Source organism: Anser anser (genome assembly GCF_964211835.1).
Source record: "Anser anser genome assembly, chromosome: 4".
Lineage (NCBI taxonomy): Eukaryota > Metazoa > Chordata > Aves > Anseriformes > Anatidae > Anser > Anser anser.
The window spans coordinates 74,665,437-74,681,504 of record NC_139724.1 but is presented as its reverse complement, the minus strand read 5'-3'; the positions used below and the strand labels follow the sequence as shown (position 1 = coordinate 74,681,504).

At 37.2% G+C, this 16,068-nt stretch overlaps 1 protein-coding gene across 16 annotated transcripts in view; it reads left to right on the top strand.

Annotated features, from left to right (window-relative positions):
- Positions 1-16,068, top strand: part of CTNNA2 (catenin alpha 2) — a 476,933-nt gene that overhangs the window by 352,693 nt on the left and 108,172 nt on the right. For 15 of the 16 annotated variants that reach the window (XM_083835463.1, XM_083835461.1, XM_083835462.1 and 12 more), the window contains one exon: positions 8,550-8,630. In XM_083835463.1, the coding sequence (XP_083691589.1) occupies positions 8,550-8,630 (81 nt within the window). Of the gene's footprint in view, positions 1-8,343; positions 8,450-8,549; positions 8,631-16,068 lie in introns of all 16 variants that reach the window. The other variant, XM_083835466.1, reaches the window with a different exon arrangement.

Below are 16,068 nucleotides of genomic sequence, written 5' to 3'. Positions count from 1 at the left end.
ATAACAAACATAAGTATCACTTCTATTAAGAGTGCTAACAAGTATTTCCACTAATCCGTAACAGAAATGCGACAAAGATTTTTTCAGTAAATTTTCTGAGTTTAGATGCATGTAGTATTGTTCATTACATGTTGTTAGATATCCTGAAGATTTCTGCTGCTTATCTTTTCTTAGTTGCTGTGCATTACTTAAACTTTTAAACAGATAAATTTTTAATGGAAAATAAGGTAGAAAACTTTGTTAATAGTTGTTTTGTTGTGGTGGTGGTGGTGGTATTTTTTTTTTTTAATGACTTAGTGACATTAACTAGGATGCTTATAATAACAGACTTTTCTCAGAGCTTGTAAAGTTGGTAAATTTTGTCACTTACATATTTACATATTTCTTCGTTATGAACTTCCATATCTGAAGGGAAAGAAAAAATGCGTACTACCACCTTCTCCTCCAGTTATTTTAGATTAAGAGAAGCCGTCCAGAAGTAATTTAAAAGCAGATTGCAATTTACAGCTGGAAAGCAGTTGGTAGTTAAATGAGGAGTTTGTAGTGGACCCTTTGCAAGTGGATGTCTGTGAAGAAATTAGAATAATTTGGAATTCTGGAGTAAACAGTTCTGACCTTCTAAATGGAAGCATCTGCAAGATTACATTTTAACTGACGGCTGGGGAGATTCTCAGCTGGTGTAAATTAGTGTGATTTCATTGGAGCTGATCGTTTTATAACAGTTTACACCAACCAAATTTCTGTCCTCAGAAATTCTATTTTTCTATATGCATTTATCTGTAACGGCATCAATTTGTGTACAGACATCTTACGAATGGAAATATGCAGTTTATTCTTTGACAAACCTGATGTTTTCCTCTTTGAGTCCTCTGAGTAAGCATTGCGAAGGAAAAGATGCTCTTTAACTAAAAGAAATGTGCTGCAGATCAGTATTCGGATGCATAATGTTATAAAGTCAACTCCCTCCCAAACAGGAAGGAATGAGAGGAAGTTCTCAGGGACATTAGGACAGAAACCTGGATCAGATTTTCTAATTTCACATTTTCTGGAGAAATCAGCCACAGGTGCTCTTTGAAAGGAACCAGATCATGTTTATATGCCTGCCATCTTTGGCTGGGCTATTAGGGGAAGGGGGCTAGTGTCTGTGTGATGGTGAGTGGTCCCGTGGGGCAAAGCAGTAGAACATAGGGCAGGTGATGCTGTAGCCCTTTAGAGCACTTTTAGTACAACTGGACAAGACAGAGGGATGGTTTTGGTTACCTCTGTTTTAAACTTAGAGTTCAAAATTCCTGTTTAACTTCCATGGCTTTTTTTTCCCTGCCCCAAAGGAAAAAAAAATCAATATCTTTTTTAATGCACCTGAAATCAATGTGATTTGTATGTGCCTTATAATTTAGAAATATCCCACTGGTTGCCTTTTCTGCATTTTTTGGATACCACAGTATGCTATAAAGTCCTCTTTTGGCTAGTAGCTAGAAGGAAAGGGACTGTATGCTCACCACAGTTATCTTGGAAACTCTAGTTCAGAAATGCACAGAAATAGAAAAACATTCAATGTATATCTAAAAATGAAAAAGAAGCCTTGCTGCCTTCACTCTTAAGAATGGCAAAGGTTGCATTTTAGGCAAACTCTGGTATCATTATAAATATAAATTCTTTAAGCAGTTCTTTTTTAAGGAAGCCTAATTTCCAGTATATGGTTATGGGTAAATATCAATTAATGATAACTGCTGATACTTGAAAACTAGTATGATCAAGCCCTAATCCTAACTGGTCTTTTAAATCAAACTGCTGTCGTTGATAATCTTTCTAAAAATCCTTGGCTATTGCTGTAAAGCAAGAAATAGTTACAACGGTGAATGGTACAAAACAAAAAAAGCAATAGCCACAAAGCAAACACATTAAAAGAACGCAAGTTCTCCCTCTCGTGAGAGGATAAAAGAGCAAACCACACACGGCTGATATTAACCACACCGCTTAATTCACCAGCTCCTCCCTCAAGGGCATTCGGCTGTTGTGGTGATGTGGACTGCATTAAAATGTGGATAAAATAGAGAGTTTTCTTCACCCTTTTCCGTAGCCAGTTCTCATTATTTCTTTAGTTTGTTGCATGTTCAGTTCTAATTGTGTGCAAATCTAGATAAAACTTGTTTGGGTCCAGGCCAAGGACAAGATTTGCGCACCTGAGATACCGCGATGGTACCCAGCTCATGGTTCATTTATGTTCTGTTGCCTTTATTTACTGCCTGGGACTGCAAGGATGCAGCTTGCCCGGTTTTCTGCATAGTTGTGATTATTTATGCTACGCTGGAACCAATTACACTCACTGTGATCTAGTCACAATTTTACAAGGTAATTAAAAACTGCTGAAAGCAATTGTTTCATTTAGGAAGAACTTCTTGTCCGTAACTTACATTTATGAGCAGGTTATTTAATGAATGACATTCTAGAACTGAGTAGTACTATGGAAGTGCCCTGAAGAAAGTGTGTAATTCAGTTTTTTATTGCAGACTGGCAAGATAATATACATACTGGGATCTTTTTGTCTTGTCCTTTCTCTGTGGCGTCCAAACCTTTCTCCTTTGCAACTGCTGCTGCATAAACAATAGTCAAAAGACCTGAGTTGAAGGATTTCTAAGCAACCTTTTCTGCCCTCACTTATGCAGAATTCTCCTTTTTTTCCTCAAGGAAAAAAAAATGATTAAGAAGAAAAGGAAACAAACAAAATCATTCCATGTGAGGTGATTCTTTAGCAAAAATTGAATATAGAAAGCAGATGATTGCAGAAGGTACAATCTTGTTACTTCGAATAAATTCTAAAGAGAAAAAAACATCACTTACAGGTATAAACATAAAGAATGGATGAAATTAGTGAGCCGAGCAGAACAGTAATTGACATTCACACCATGTTCCTAAGAGCTTTACTCACCTTACCAATGTGAAATATATATATGTATTCTAAGATGTCTTGTTCAGCTCATCCATAGGGGGAACAAACAACTTTTCTAAAATATGTTTTCCTGACCCATCTCCCTAGCTAATAGCTAAGGTTTTCAGCTTCCAGTGAAATTTAGCCTCTACTCAATTCTACTAGGATATATGGGTTAGCCTTTTCCTGACCTGGAATTAGTCTTCTTAACCTGTCAGAAGGAGACTATGTATTGGTGTGTTTAAACCCAGCTTTCTGCTTAAAAGCACTGAGGCAGCTTACGTCTGATGTTCAAAATGTTTTTCCTCTTAGTAGTAAGCTTCTCTTCATCACTTTTAAAAGGGCTATTGAACATGAGCATAGTTTTTAAAGAGTGATGTTGTTCAACATTTAAAATAAAATATTAGGACAGATATACTTTTGAGCAGCAGTTTACACCTTAATAAAACATTGTGATATTGAAGTTTTGAATAAACTGTAAATAATGGAACCATCTACCTAGGGGATGATGAAAATATAAGAGTATATCAAGGTTTGGTAGCTTTTGGATCAATAGATAATCTTTCCAGCTGTCTCCTAGAGGCTAAATTGCTCGATAAATGGCAATGAGGGTGTCTTGGATATGCAACATGCAATATGTTAGGAGACCGAGTTCTCCCAGGTGTTTGGGCTTACATCTAAAGCAGCAGAGAAGACAGGGGAATGTGTGAAAACAGTAGTCCTAAAACTTCTTACGCCACTTTAGGCTTCTATTATTAATAATATTTGTGATAAATAGAAACACTGAGCTTTTAGACTAGGCACTTTAAAGGAATAATTTCTTTGGTAGCTCTCTCTAATGTACCTTACTTGGTAGTCATGCACATTGTTTTTGTATCTGTGATATTACATTGTAGGCTTGCAATCGCTGCACTTTTTGTGTATTTGGTAGTACTCCATCCCCATCTTTAATAGGTTACTATTGCCAGCCATGTTCATCTGTCATTGATTGTAAAAACAAAAATCATAATGTGCTCAAAGTAATGGGCTTGCATCTCACATGAGCGCGTGCATCATGTGTGATGATGCAGACTTTGTCTGCATGTAAGCATATTTATTGCCATAATATTTACGCCTTCTTTATAATAGTAATGGTAGCGGCAATCTTATCTGGTTCACGTGCTGAAATGACAGCTTTATAATTTCCCTTTTGGGGTTATTTGGAATTAGTCAAAGCTGACAACACAGTTCCAGTCTAAAACATCCTCTTCCAAGGTTGTCTGCGTGTCATCCAAAATGCGCTATGGCTCTAGGCTGGTTGGCCTCACTGTCTGTGTCTTGATTCTGTGATACTCTCTAGGTCTGGAAAACAGCATCCGTCGAAGTACCTCATGCTGATCAAAAGAGTTCTGTAATGAGCAAGTCTTGGGAAATAAATGGCCTTAATAGTTGTGAAAATATTTTGGGAGATTTTTATTTTATTCCAACAGTGTAAACTGTGAAAAGCTTATGAAAAGAAGAAAATGAGGGAGGTAAAAAAGCTCTTTTTCAAAACAAAAACTGTGCTATATCCTAAGAGAGATCTTTCTAGCAGATGCTGAAAATTCTTTCTGTAATTAAGGTGTTTTTTTTTTATTATTATTAATATTTTGTTATTTCCCTTTCTAACTTAATGGCGTTGGAGTTCCCTATCTAAATAAGCACTCGCCATAATACTATGAAGTTTTAACTGTAGGGCTTTTTAATCTTTGTTTAATATACGGAAAATAATGAATTTACTCTATGTTTGTTTTATTGTTCAAGAAATATATTCGACAGTGGTTGTGACTGTAGGCATTTACTAAAGCAAAATGACAATAACTAGATTTCTCCAGGTAGTGGAGAAAGTTGGAGGTGTTCGAAATGTTGAAAATGGGGAAAAATTATTCAGCATCTTAAGGCTAGCTTAAAATGCTTGAAAAATATATTCAGGGGGATGAATCTTATATTGTCTGATCTGGGAAAGGGACTGCGGGAGAACTGCAATGCAATGTCCATTTGTGTCCTGGCACAGCCCCTGGTCAGAAGCCCGTGGAAGTCAGCTCCTCCTGAGAAACTGGACACGAATCAAGCAGGCAGGGAAAAGCTGTAAGGATGGGAGTGACACGGATTGAAAGAATCATTTGAAAACCTCTTAAGTAGAAACAGTATCTGAATACTGCTAATGGTCACTAGATATCAGGGGCTTTTATTAATATATGCTTCTATAACAAAGTTATTATTTCATCATGAATAGAGGTAATTCTGTCCACAGGAACTCTGAATACTGATGTTTTGGCATTCCAAGGATTCTAGGCATTTCTCTTCATTCTCCTTCTAACCCAATGCCAGGAGCAGTTTTTACATCCTTTTTATCCCATTTCCAAAGTGTCTTTCTTCCCTTCGCAGAAAAAGATTAATAGAGAAATGCTATAAGGCTCAATACCAAGCTTTACATGTTTTTTTCAGAAACACAGGAAACTGCTCAGTTCCTTTCTCTCCCTTCTAGGAATGGAGGCCAAAAATTTATCAGAGAGCAACATTAATATAACAGTATTTAAGGACTTAGATAAATAAACTTTAATAAACTTATATTTTCAGCACAGAGCAGATGGTGTTTGACAGACCCGCCTGAAGCTATGTAACATCACATGCCATGCTATTTATTTTACAATAATGTGATTTACTAAACAAATTTTTCCTCCTTTGAAACTGTACTGTGAAGAAGGGCTTTTCTACCCAAATTTAAAGGCAGCAGCCATTTCTTAAGTAACAGGTGAAGAGCACTTAAAATTCCTGGATAGGGAAAAACTGTCCTCTTATATGTGAACAAAATATTGCCATGGAGAGAGCTAAACTGGATCTCTGTCCACACGGTTTGGTGGCCTGTTTTCCAGCACAGCTTGGTTCATGCCGTTTAGCATTTCAGACAGCGTGTAGGCATGATTCGGGCAATTGCACAGAGCAAGGACGTTTTCAGTGAGCAATAGAGACGAGGCTTTTCTCTGTTTTGAAGGGAGAAGGGGCTGGCCAGATGGATATTGCCAGTTTGTGTTGTGTGGCCTACGGGTCACAGAAGGGCTCCCAGTTGTCTTGTATATCTCAGTAGGATGTACCTTAAGGGCCACTGTTTATTTAATTTAAAACTAGAGTAAAAAGTTACAAGATAAATTTGAAACAAGGTTCAGGAGAGGTGTTAGGTGTAGACTACCATGGGCCTACCCTCACGGGTTAGTCCATGTGAATTGGTAGAAAGAGCAATACGAAATACCCAAGTTAGGAGCATAAATCCCAAACTTTTAGGTCAATCAGAAAAATTCTGCTTTCCTCCAGTGACCGTTTAGGGAATGTCAGGAGCCCTTGCTCCTAAACCGTGCAGTTTATCAGGTGCCTAATTTATTCCGTGTCACTGTATCCCCTAGCTGACTACCCTGCAACAAGTCCCAAGCTCCTTTTCAGGACAGTTTTATGACCCCTTAAATTAGTGCCAAGCGTTAAGTGCTTGATTTCACATGTCAGTGGTGAATGCAGGATACATCTGTCCTGCACGAGATCACTGAAGAAGAATTGCTAACTTGTTTGAGAGCTGTAAAATACCATCCCAATGTAGCCTTAAGTGGTATGGTGTTTGCTTTTTCATTATTCCCATTGCATTAATACTCACTGCAGTTTGCACCATTTTTCAAATTATTCTTGGATTTCTTAAAAGAAGAAGAAAAAAAAAAGGAAGAAGGATATCATTACCACAGCAAAAAATATATATTAAAGCATTTTGTGTGGCTACATATCCTTCAAAGTCAATGGTACAAATCTTAAACAACGAGAAGGAATAGAAGAATTTAAATGATACTGAAGGAATTTAATTATTTGAGTAGGAAAATAGTGCATCCCAAAACACTGATGTCACCAAGGACACTTGGTGCAGCTAGTAGATAGCACACGGATGGAGTAATTGACAATTTTCTTGGAATGTATCTTTGTAGTCTAATAGACCAGCAACCTGGCTGAGACCAGCTCATCTTGCAGTCCCTGTTGTGCCATTGCAGAAGTTAGGAGAGGCTTCCTACACCAAACTTATCTGAGCACGTATGCCTCATTTTTACTGTGAAATTCAGCTTTAAAAACTATACGTTGTGAGCACTTCTGACAGTTGCCATCTTGGATAAAATATCTGGGGTTGAATTCAGGACATCTGAAACTAAAAGCATGTTCCACGATGGCTTAGGCTATGGAGCCATAGTTCTTTAGCCAGAGACTAGCAGAACTCAAAGGATGAACGCAAGAAAAGTGGGATAAAAATACCAGCAGGTTACACAGATGCCTCCTCTTGTATGATAGCAAATGCTCTCCCTGTCTGTTTTCTACTGTTCGTGTGATTAGCTCCAGAATTTGTAATGGGTTCGTTTTAGAAACCTACGAGGTAAATTTATATTTTGTATGAAATTCTGGTGGCACTTGAGATTGTTATGTTTGAATTTCTAAATGAAACGAGGAGACGGGTTTTACAGATTTCTAAATGATCATAAAGGCATTGGCCCCGTATCATAATTAGAATTACAGACAATAATAGAAAGCAGGCGTTCCCTCAAATGAATGCTTAAAGCAGAAGACTGGAGCACAGGCCACTTGCCAATGTGGCCATGGAGAGCTGATAACACAGAGCTTTACATTTGAGAGATCATTATTGAAAGGGTATGTTTAATCCCCATCCCACCCCAAAAGTGACTTCTCAATAGGTCCCAGAAACATATGCTATTAGGCTCAGTTGGAAATAGAAAATCACTCTTAATCATATGCAAGGAACAATTCTAAATAGGAGAATTTGAAAACAGCATTGGGAATGAAAGAGTCCAGCCAGAAAGAATGGAAGATCATTTTGATTCTTGATGAAAAGCTATCAGAGGTCAATGGGGTAAGGGATGTGACAAATCTTTAGAGAGGCAGTCTTCTCTTGAAAGGTAATGCAGCTGACAAAGTCACTTAATGCTTTTTGTACCACGGAACCTAAAAGAATGTATTTTTTTTCAGTGGTTATGAGCCACAGAAAGCTTCCCCCTCCCACCCTCCCCCTCCCCCTTTTTAATCTTTGTGAGGATTTTTGCTTTGAGACTTCCTGCAGGAAAGTGTTTTAAGTGGAAGTCTTCTTTATACTGCACCTAATGTCTGCCAATATGATTCCTGTTACAGGCGTAAGGACCATTTTCCTTCTGTCCTCAAGCTGTGTTGCTGCTTATTATCATGTTTAACATTCCCAGTGCCTGGCAGGATAGAGATTAGAAGCTCTTAATATTCGCTTTATAGTGAAAGGTCTTGCCAGATTTTTGGAGCATGGGCTATAATATATGCACATAATTTATTGTTGGAAAAGTTCTGAACTCTCCAGTGAGTCACCTTAATCTTTCTTCTTATCATTTTAGGTTTGTTTTAAAAAAATCTGCCATGCTCCCCCCTACACACACACACGCATAAACATATTTAAAATATTGCATTGGAAATAACAACTTGATGGAAGCAAACAAAAAGGCATGCATAGATTTCCTTTGACAAATTTGAACTGTTTAAAGATTAAAAAAATATATTTGTGGACTGCTTTTCTCTAACTCCAATATTTCATTCTTAACAGACTGGACGGAAGGAGAAGGGGGACCCACTCAACATTGCTATTGACAAGATGACCAAGAAAACACGAGATCTTCGAAGACAGGTAATTTATAATTTTCGTAATGCTTCTTGAATTTCCAAGGAATTCATTGCTTTTCAACTTCAGGCTGATTTTGCCACTTGGAGAAGCGTAAAGAATTTGTGGCCTTATTTAGATATGTCGCTACATTGCACTTGACATTAAACAAAGTACTAGTATTTCCTTAGCCAAAAAAAAAAGGGAGACTGGAACGTATTCCAAATTTAACACCCAATGGTCTTAATATGTGGGAGGGTAGGCAGATTGGCCAGACCTTCGCTGCCTTTGCAGCCCAGAATCCCCAGTCATAAAAACAGTGGCATATGTACTTATTTGTATTTATATGAATACTCTCAATGAAATAACAAGAATAATTAGCGGAATATGAAAATGCTTGCAAAAACAAAATATTTTCAAAAACTTCCAAACTACCACATTAAATGAAGATCTTATGAAGACAGGGAGAAGGCTGATACATAACTGTTATGCATAGTTTACAATTTTCTTATAGTACTTTTAGCTTTAAAGTTGGTAATAAGACTGGAAGATTTGTCTTGAGACAAGTCTTGAGGTGGAGAAGAAGGGAGACTGGAAAACCAAAAAAAAAAAAAAAAAGAAACACTCTATGAGTTTCTCTTTACATTTTCAAATTGAAAAGTTGGGAGGGACTGCATCTTTTTACCTCTTTTTTCTGCTTTTGAAAAGATCCCAACTCTGCATTTTCTGTTAAAAAATTACTACCTGACCAATCAAACCTTGACCCTATATAAATGATCTAAAATCTACAACTCTGCAAGACAAGTAAGGACTTAAATGTACCTTCAGATACCTATTTGCAACCCGATAGTTCCAGAAAGACACATTTTAAAAACAATGCTCTTCTTTTTTCAACTCTTCCTGAAGTATCAGCAAATGTGTTTTGAGGATAGTATTCTCAGAGCTTATTTCTCTAAATAATAAAAATTTTGCAATGGACTTACAGACAATATGAATCATCTACTCCCCTCTATAAAGCCTAGCATCACATCTGTTGTTCAGCTAATGACAGAAGAAAGATCTCCACTGTTCTGACCTCCAAATTTGTGTGATCCTAGGTTCTGCAGTGGAGTTTGTACCATGTGTTGCCTCCCACCTCTGTTCTTATTGCTTAAAGGAAGTAGCAGACTAACACGAGTTACTGTTCTGTGTGAGGTTCTCAGCAGTTGCCTGAATTACTCATCTCTAAAGCCAAATTTACTCTGAAACGTGATTAAAAAATGGCACCTTTCTCAATAAACTCTCTGTTTCTCATGTATATTCAGCCCCATGGGTGTTGAATTCAATCACAAAAAAGTTGAAACTCTGTATGTGGGTAAAGTGAAGCACATACATAAATAGATTCCTGCATAGATATGAAGCTTTTAATATAGTTTCTGGTATTTATGACTGTTAATCACATAGGTATAATGTTTATTAAATTGTGGCAATTGCTAGTAAAGATCAGATCCTAACTGCGCTAGGTGTTACTTAAGCATGCAGGAAGATGAAGTCTCTGCTTTCAACAATGTATATTCAGACTATGAATCAGTGTACTTTAGAATCATAATCTAGATTCTGCTTCATCCTATGCATAATCAAGAGGATGAAATGTGCGTATGTCTACCCAGACCTGCCTATACATCCCCTGCTAAATTTCACAATATGTGGCTGTCACTGAGGGCTTAGTTTAATGGCTGGGGAGAAAGGATCAAAGATTATGAAGAAATGAACCACAGCTGAGATTGCAGTGTTACACTCTTTCAGTCTTTCAATTTTGGGCTTAATCATGGAAGAGACAACCAACTTTGAATACCATAAAGTCTTTTGTTTTTAATTAATACATTTTAAAGCAGCCTTGTTGATCAGATTTATGAAACTTACCACCATAAAATTGGACAATCTACAAAATATGTTTTGGTAGTGATGAAGGTATATATATTTCATTTGGTATTGAGGTTCCCTTGCTAGGCTTCAGTAGTCAACTATCCAAGACTGATTTTTCTTTCTCTCCCCATGTTACTTAGCTCTTTATTTCTGAGATTTTATTTCATTATCTACATAAAATGCAGCTATATGAAATTATTGTGATTGGGACACATAGCGCTAAAATTCCATCTCACAATTTACAGACATATCAATATTTCCCATTCTGATGGAATTACAACTTTATCTCATCATTTAAACTTGCCTGGACAATGGAAAAATATTATGGAGATCTAATTATATGTCTTAATATAAACTGCCAGTAAGAACATCAACCTAAGTCAGACTGAGCAAGTTCTTGGAAGCAGACAAGTCTCACCAGGCCATAGCTTACTGCTGCCATTGCCTACTTTATTTTGAACAATTTGGAAAAAGCACAGAGTTCTGTGTATGATAACAAGTTGTGCCAGTTGGCAGGATTTGAGATCTTTTTTTTTTTTTTTTCCCGGTACCCTAGTCTGTTGTAAAAAAAACTAATGCAAAACCTAAAAGTTGAACAAAAACATCCTGCACTGTGTGGTACAGCAAGCTAGACTGGTGACAGCAGCAGGGTACTTGTTGATGTCAGTTATTTTGTGTGTTTATTTTATCCCCTTATGGAAAAAAAATACTGACCCCATACTAATATTAATACTAACCCCTTAAATACTACAGTTAATCGTAAAGCAGCATGCACACTCTTTTTCAAGCACTGCAGCACTGCGGTGACATTGAAGCCGAGATAAGCAGGAAGGACACACCAAAGAATTTGGCTAAGACCCAAACCGGATGCATAGTGAGGACCAACATGGTCTATAGATCATCTGGAGATGTATGAGCAAGGCACCAGCTGTTCTGCTGTCACCACCACTGGTGTCCCACCTGTTAATGCTGCTGCCTCCTGCCCTGCTGCTGTCATCTCTTTCTACGTGCCCTGTTGCAGTTCATCAGCTGAGCTTGTTCAATCTGTGTTTGCCAGTCAGTTTCCCCACAAGGTATAATAACCAAAACCATTAGTTTTCTCTTAAAGAGCAGATATCTGTACTGCTGTTAATTCTAACAGTGCAGCCTGTCTACAGTATTCTATACAATAGATTGAAATCAAATAATTCCTCGTTTTTGTCCATTCAAGCCAGACTAATACTTCATCTGCCTCCAAGAGGAGGGAATTGTAGAGAGAAGGGAAGAGTTTTTACCAGCAATTCTCAGCTTAACTGGAAGTGTTGCTCTCATGCAACTGTTAAGGGCAATTCATCAACTTCCTGTAGCCTTAGTTTTATATTATTACTAAAGTTAGTTAGAAATACTTTATGAAATAAATATTCAACAGAAAAAAATATCTTTCTTTAAAGCTCATATGATTTTACGAGTTGAAAATACTGTTGAAAAAACACATTTGGATTTCTTCCAATAGTTTCAAATTTTCATTTTGGAAGGTAGTAGATTACTTTAGCTTTTCATTAAAAATATGAATATATAAAAAATATCGAAAGTAAAATTGTAAACAAGATTTAAAAAATTTCAAGAAAGTTTTCAATTGTTTTAAGTTTTTTTGATCATTTAGCATTTTGAAATTTCCAGGTTTCATTCCAAAGTAGAACAAAGAAAAACATAGTATTAGAGTAGGACTTCTGGTTCCTGTTGCAGTTTTAGGCAACAAACTTTTATAATAAAACATATGAATAAGAATTTTGAAGCGGAAAGTTCAGAAATGACTACATTTTGATGAATTCATTTGGTACTTTGAATATTTAGACTGATGTCCTGTGCTTTTGTTTTAATGTAGTAGATATCTAAAAGAAATTAATACTATTGTTTAATACCTGTGTGAGCAGTATCAAAAGGTAGATGTTACCACCTGATAAGTGATACAAGGATATGCATTCTTGGGAGCAGTCCTGTTCCTGTTGGGCTATCGTACCGCACAGCACCACAAAAACAAATAAATGAACAAAAATTGAGTAATATCAACATCCTATTAGTAGTTGCATACAAGTAGTAACTAGAACAGTGATTTTATATATGAAAAGCTTTCATTATTTCTTGAAATACCCATGCTTGTTTTCATGGTTGTATGAATTCTTGGAAGCAGACAAGTCTCACCAGCACATAGCTTACTGCTGCTGTTCTTCACACTCCTCTCTGAAGCAAAACATTCCAATTTAGCATTTCTTTTTAGAAAAAATTTCTTCTTCTCAGATTGTCTTTTCCAGACAACATCCTGCAAGCCTCTGAGGAACACATATTTTGTAGATACAGGACTGAAAACAAAATTGAGAACAACTGAATTAATGAAGACTTGTTTTCTGTACAATTGTGTTGTCAGTATTGGTCTTCCTGCAAATAGAATCTCAGGTCTTCCCTTATGATCTCTGATTTTCGTATTTTTTTCTTATCTTCTCATATCCATCCCTCTCCTCTCTGCTGCTCTCTCTTCTACAGTAGCTCCATTGTTACTCTGGGCTGGCAGGTAAAATGCAGGAAGGACTGATGCCGATCCTGGCACCCGCTGTGCCGACAGGCCAGCTGGTACCTGTGGGGTGGCTGACCAGCTGGCATCTGTGTTGGTACACTGGCCAGCCAGCTACCGACTTCACATTACAAATTTCCCTACACAATTGGTCATTTAGATTAATTGCGCTATGCTGTGCTCTTATGTGCACCGTTGTAAGATACTTGGTGGACTACAGACACAGTATTCATTAGGTATCAGTCATATTCTCCAGTATACTTCCCTTCAACTGCACAACTACAGTTAATATACTCCTTAACTTTTAGTCCTTGACAGCGTTGTTTCAGTAGCTATACTAGGCTACAAGTCAAACTTTTAAAAGAGTGAAGGAAGATGAGGAAAACACCTCCTGTAATTTATTCATGCAAACTTGGTAAAAGGTCTTGAAGAGAACTTCTTGATCATGCTCAGTTTTTATTCACTTTGTAGGTCTCTGAAAGTACTCAGAGTTTTGTGTACTTTCTTCAATATGAGTTACAACAATTTGAATTAGATAACAGGCTTCATAATGTGCTTAGCAGTATTTGTCATATCTTTTTTTTTTCTTCTAGCTCTTGAGAGGCAGCCTGTCTCCATTTGCTGTTTATGTTGGTCTTTTCCACTTAAATTCAGTTGTATCACTACTGTTTACGAATGCTATTAGTGGTTAAAAAAAATAAAATTGTTTAGTACTTTGGAACCTGCCAAAAATTGATGTAGACTCCAGAGAGGCTCTCAGAATAAAAAGCATGAGTATTAGCTCATGCAATTAGACTAAAGGGACACCTAAAAGTGAAAAACCATGTTCTGTTGGAACAGGTTTTATCGCATCTAACCCATACAATGTCGTGAATAGACACTTATATAATGTTTTCAGTCTGTGGACTTAAATTTCTCTCTATCTTCAAGTACTTGCTTCTTTACAGTGAGTAAAAACTATGAAGAAAACACAGGACCCCCTCCAAAAGTGGAAATTGTATCATCATCATTTTACTGACAAGCTGCTGTCTCACAAACTGGATGACTTGTCACGTGCTGAAGGGAGGGCCAGCTGCACCTAAAAATGAAATCTTGCTGTCCTGAATCATGATTTACTGATTTAAATTATTTATCTATCCTCTCCCCCTTCTAAAATGCTCTACGAAGACAAGCAAGAGTTACTGTCCAATCTTCAGAAGAATAATCTGAAACACAGAAAAGTTAAGATGCTTCCGAAGGTGAAGCTGCCTCAATTTAGATATTCTATTGTATCAGCTTTAAAGGCAGACAGCGTCTATACATTAAGATAAAGCCCAAGGGAAGTGTGAGTGCTTAGGAAGCAAAACAAAACTAGGAGCTTCAGAAGAACAGTGAACCCAGTTCTGATCAAATTTATTAGATAACCAATTCCTTTCAGCTTGTTTCAGGAGCTAAGCAGCACACACAAATAAATAAAAATTCGAATTGGGAGAAAAAAAAAAGCAACCTGAAACCCCTGAGGGTTCATAGCAGCTGGTGTCAAGTATGGGAACTGGGTGATCATACAAGCAAGATGTCTTTCCTTAAATCTTCTGTACAGTCAACTGGGAGAATTTACCTTCAGAGAGTGGTTTGGAGGGCTTTAAGGATGTACTTTGGAAAAGCTCGTTTTTTTTTTCATATATAGGGAGTTGTGAGAAAACTGCTTCCTAATTTACATACCCCAAAGACAGGAGCTTAAAGGTAGGTTGTGTAGGTAATCCTTTGACTTCCACGCTGTAGAGCCAGTCAACACTGCAACAATAGGCTGGTGTCTGGGAGGGCTGGAGAGGTGAATTCTCTTATTACCATAAAAGTAGGTTTTGTGTGTCCTTTGTTGCAGACAAGAGGGCACCGTTTAAGGTTATAAATCCTGAAGGTGGCTCTATTAATTCATATAATTTAAGGAGAGTTAAAAACAGAGAGAGAGAGGGTCATGGACCTTACCTAGCTCATGTAGCACAGTGAGAATTTTTTAAGAGAGTTTATACAGAGTTATGAAGATGCAAAACGTCATGCAAGTGTGAAGTAGCAGCAGAATATCCAAGAGGGTTGTAACTTCAAATTTAGTCTCACATGAATATTTACTAAAGATTTATTTTGTGAAGACAAAGTTGAAGCAAGGTCATACTTAAATAGACGATCCACAGGAGTCTTGCTAAGTTTGTGCTATATTACCAAAGATGAGGTATGGGTTGTTCCCAAGGGAATGTGGAGCGTGATTGGTGATATTGCCTCATTCTGTCGCATGAAAATGCTCCTTGACAAAATGTTGGCATTTTTTTAAGGTGAGCCAGCCATAAGTCAGTCTGAATGTCTTTGAACCTAAGGCCACCTGCAACATCAGCCCTTGCTCATTAGAAACTCATCACCTGTTCCTTGTTGCTTAATAGGTTATGTTTTCACCTGCAGTGACTTTAGTGCTCTTGATTATGGAAATCTGGAAGCTGTCTTTCTGAAAGCCGTCTATCAAATGCTAATACAGATTTATTTCTGTGCCAGCGCTACGTTTAGTGCTTGTATTCATTTAATGTGGGTGCGCTGCATTGCGTGTATGTCAGTACGTTTTTACTGTGTTTCCCTGTCAGCTTGTACAAAGGTATTAGACAGCAATCTTGTGTAATGCTGTGTTGTACAGCAGAGATAGTAATGCTCCATTTGATAAAGTCCTCTGCTCTTTTAGCTTCCACTGAATTTATAGCCAATCCTTAAAGCAATAGAAATAGTCGAAACCTCTGAATTTCACCAGCTTGGACTGAAAGCCCACTGGCATGCTGTTAAATACTGCATCCTTGGTTTGTCTGCTCCTATGTGATAGACTCACTGGTGTATTTACTTTCAGAAAGGACTTTTAGGAAAAAAAATCTGATATAAAAAATTATAGGCAATGAACTATCAATCACGATTTTTGACTTGAACTTATTTGAATGTACGCATCTTTGTCTCCCTCAAAATCTATTTCTTCTAGATGTTTATCCCTGTGACATTGAGGTT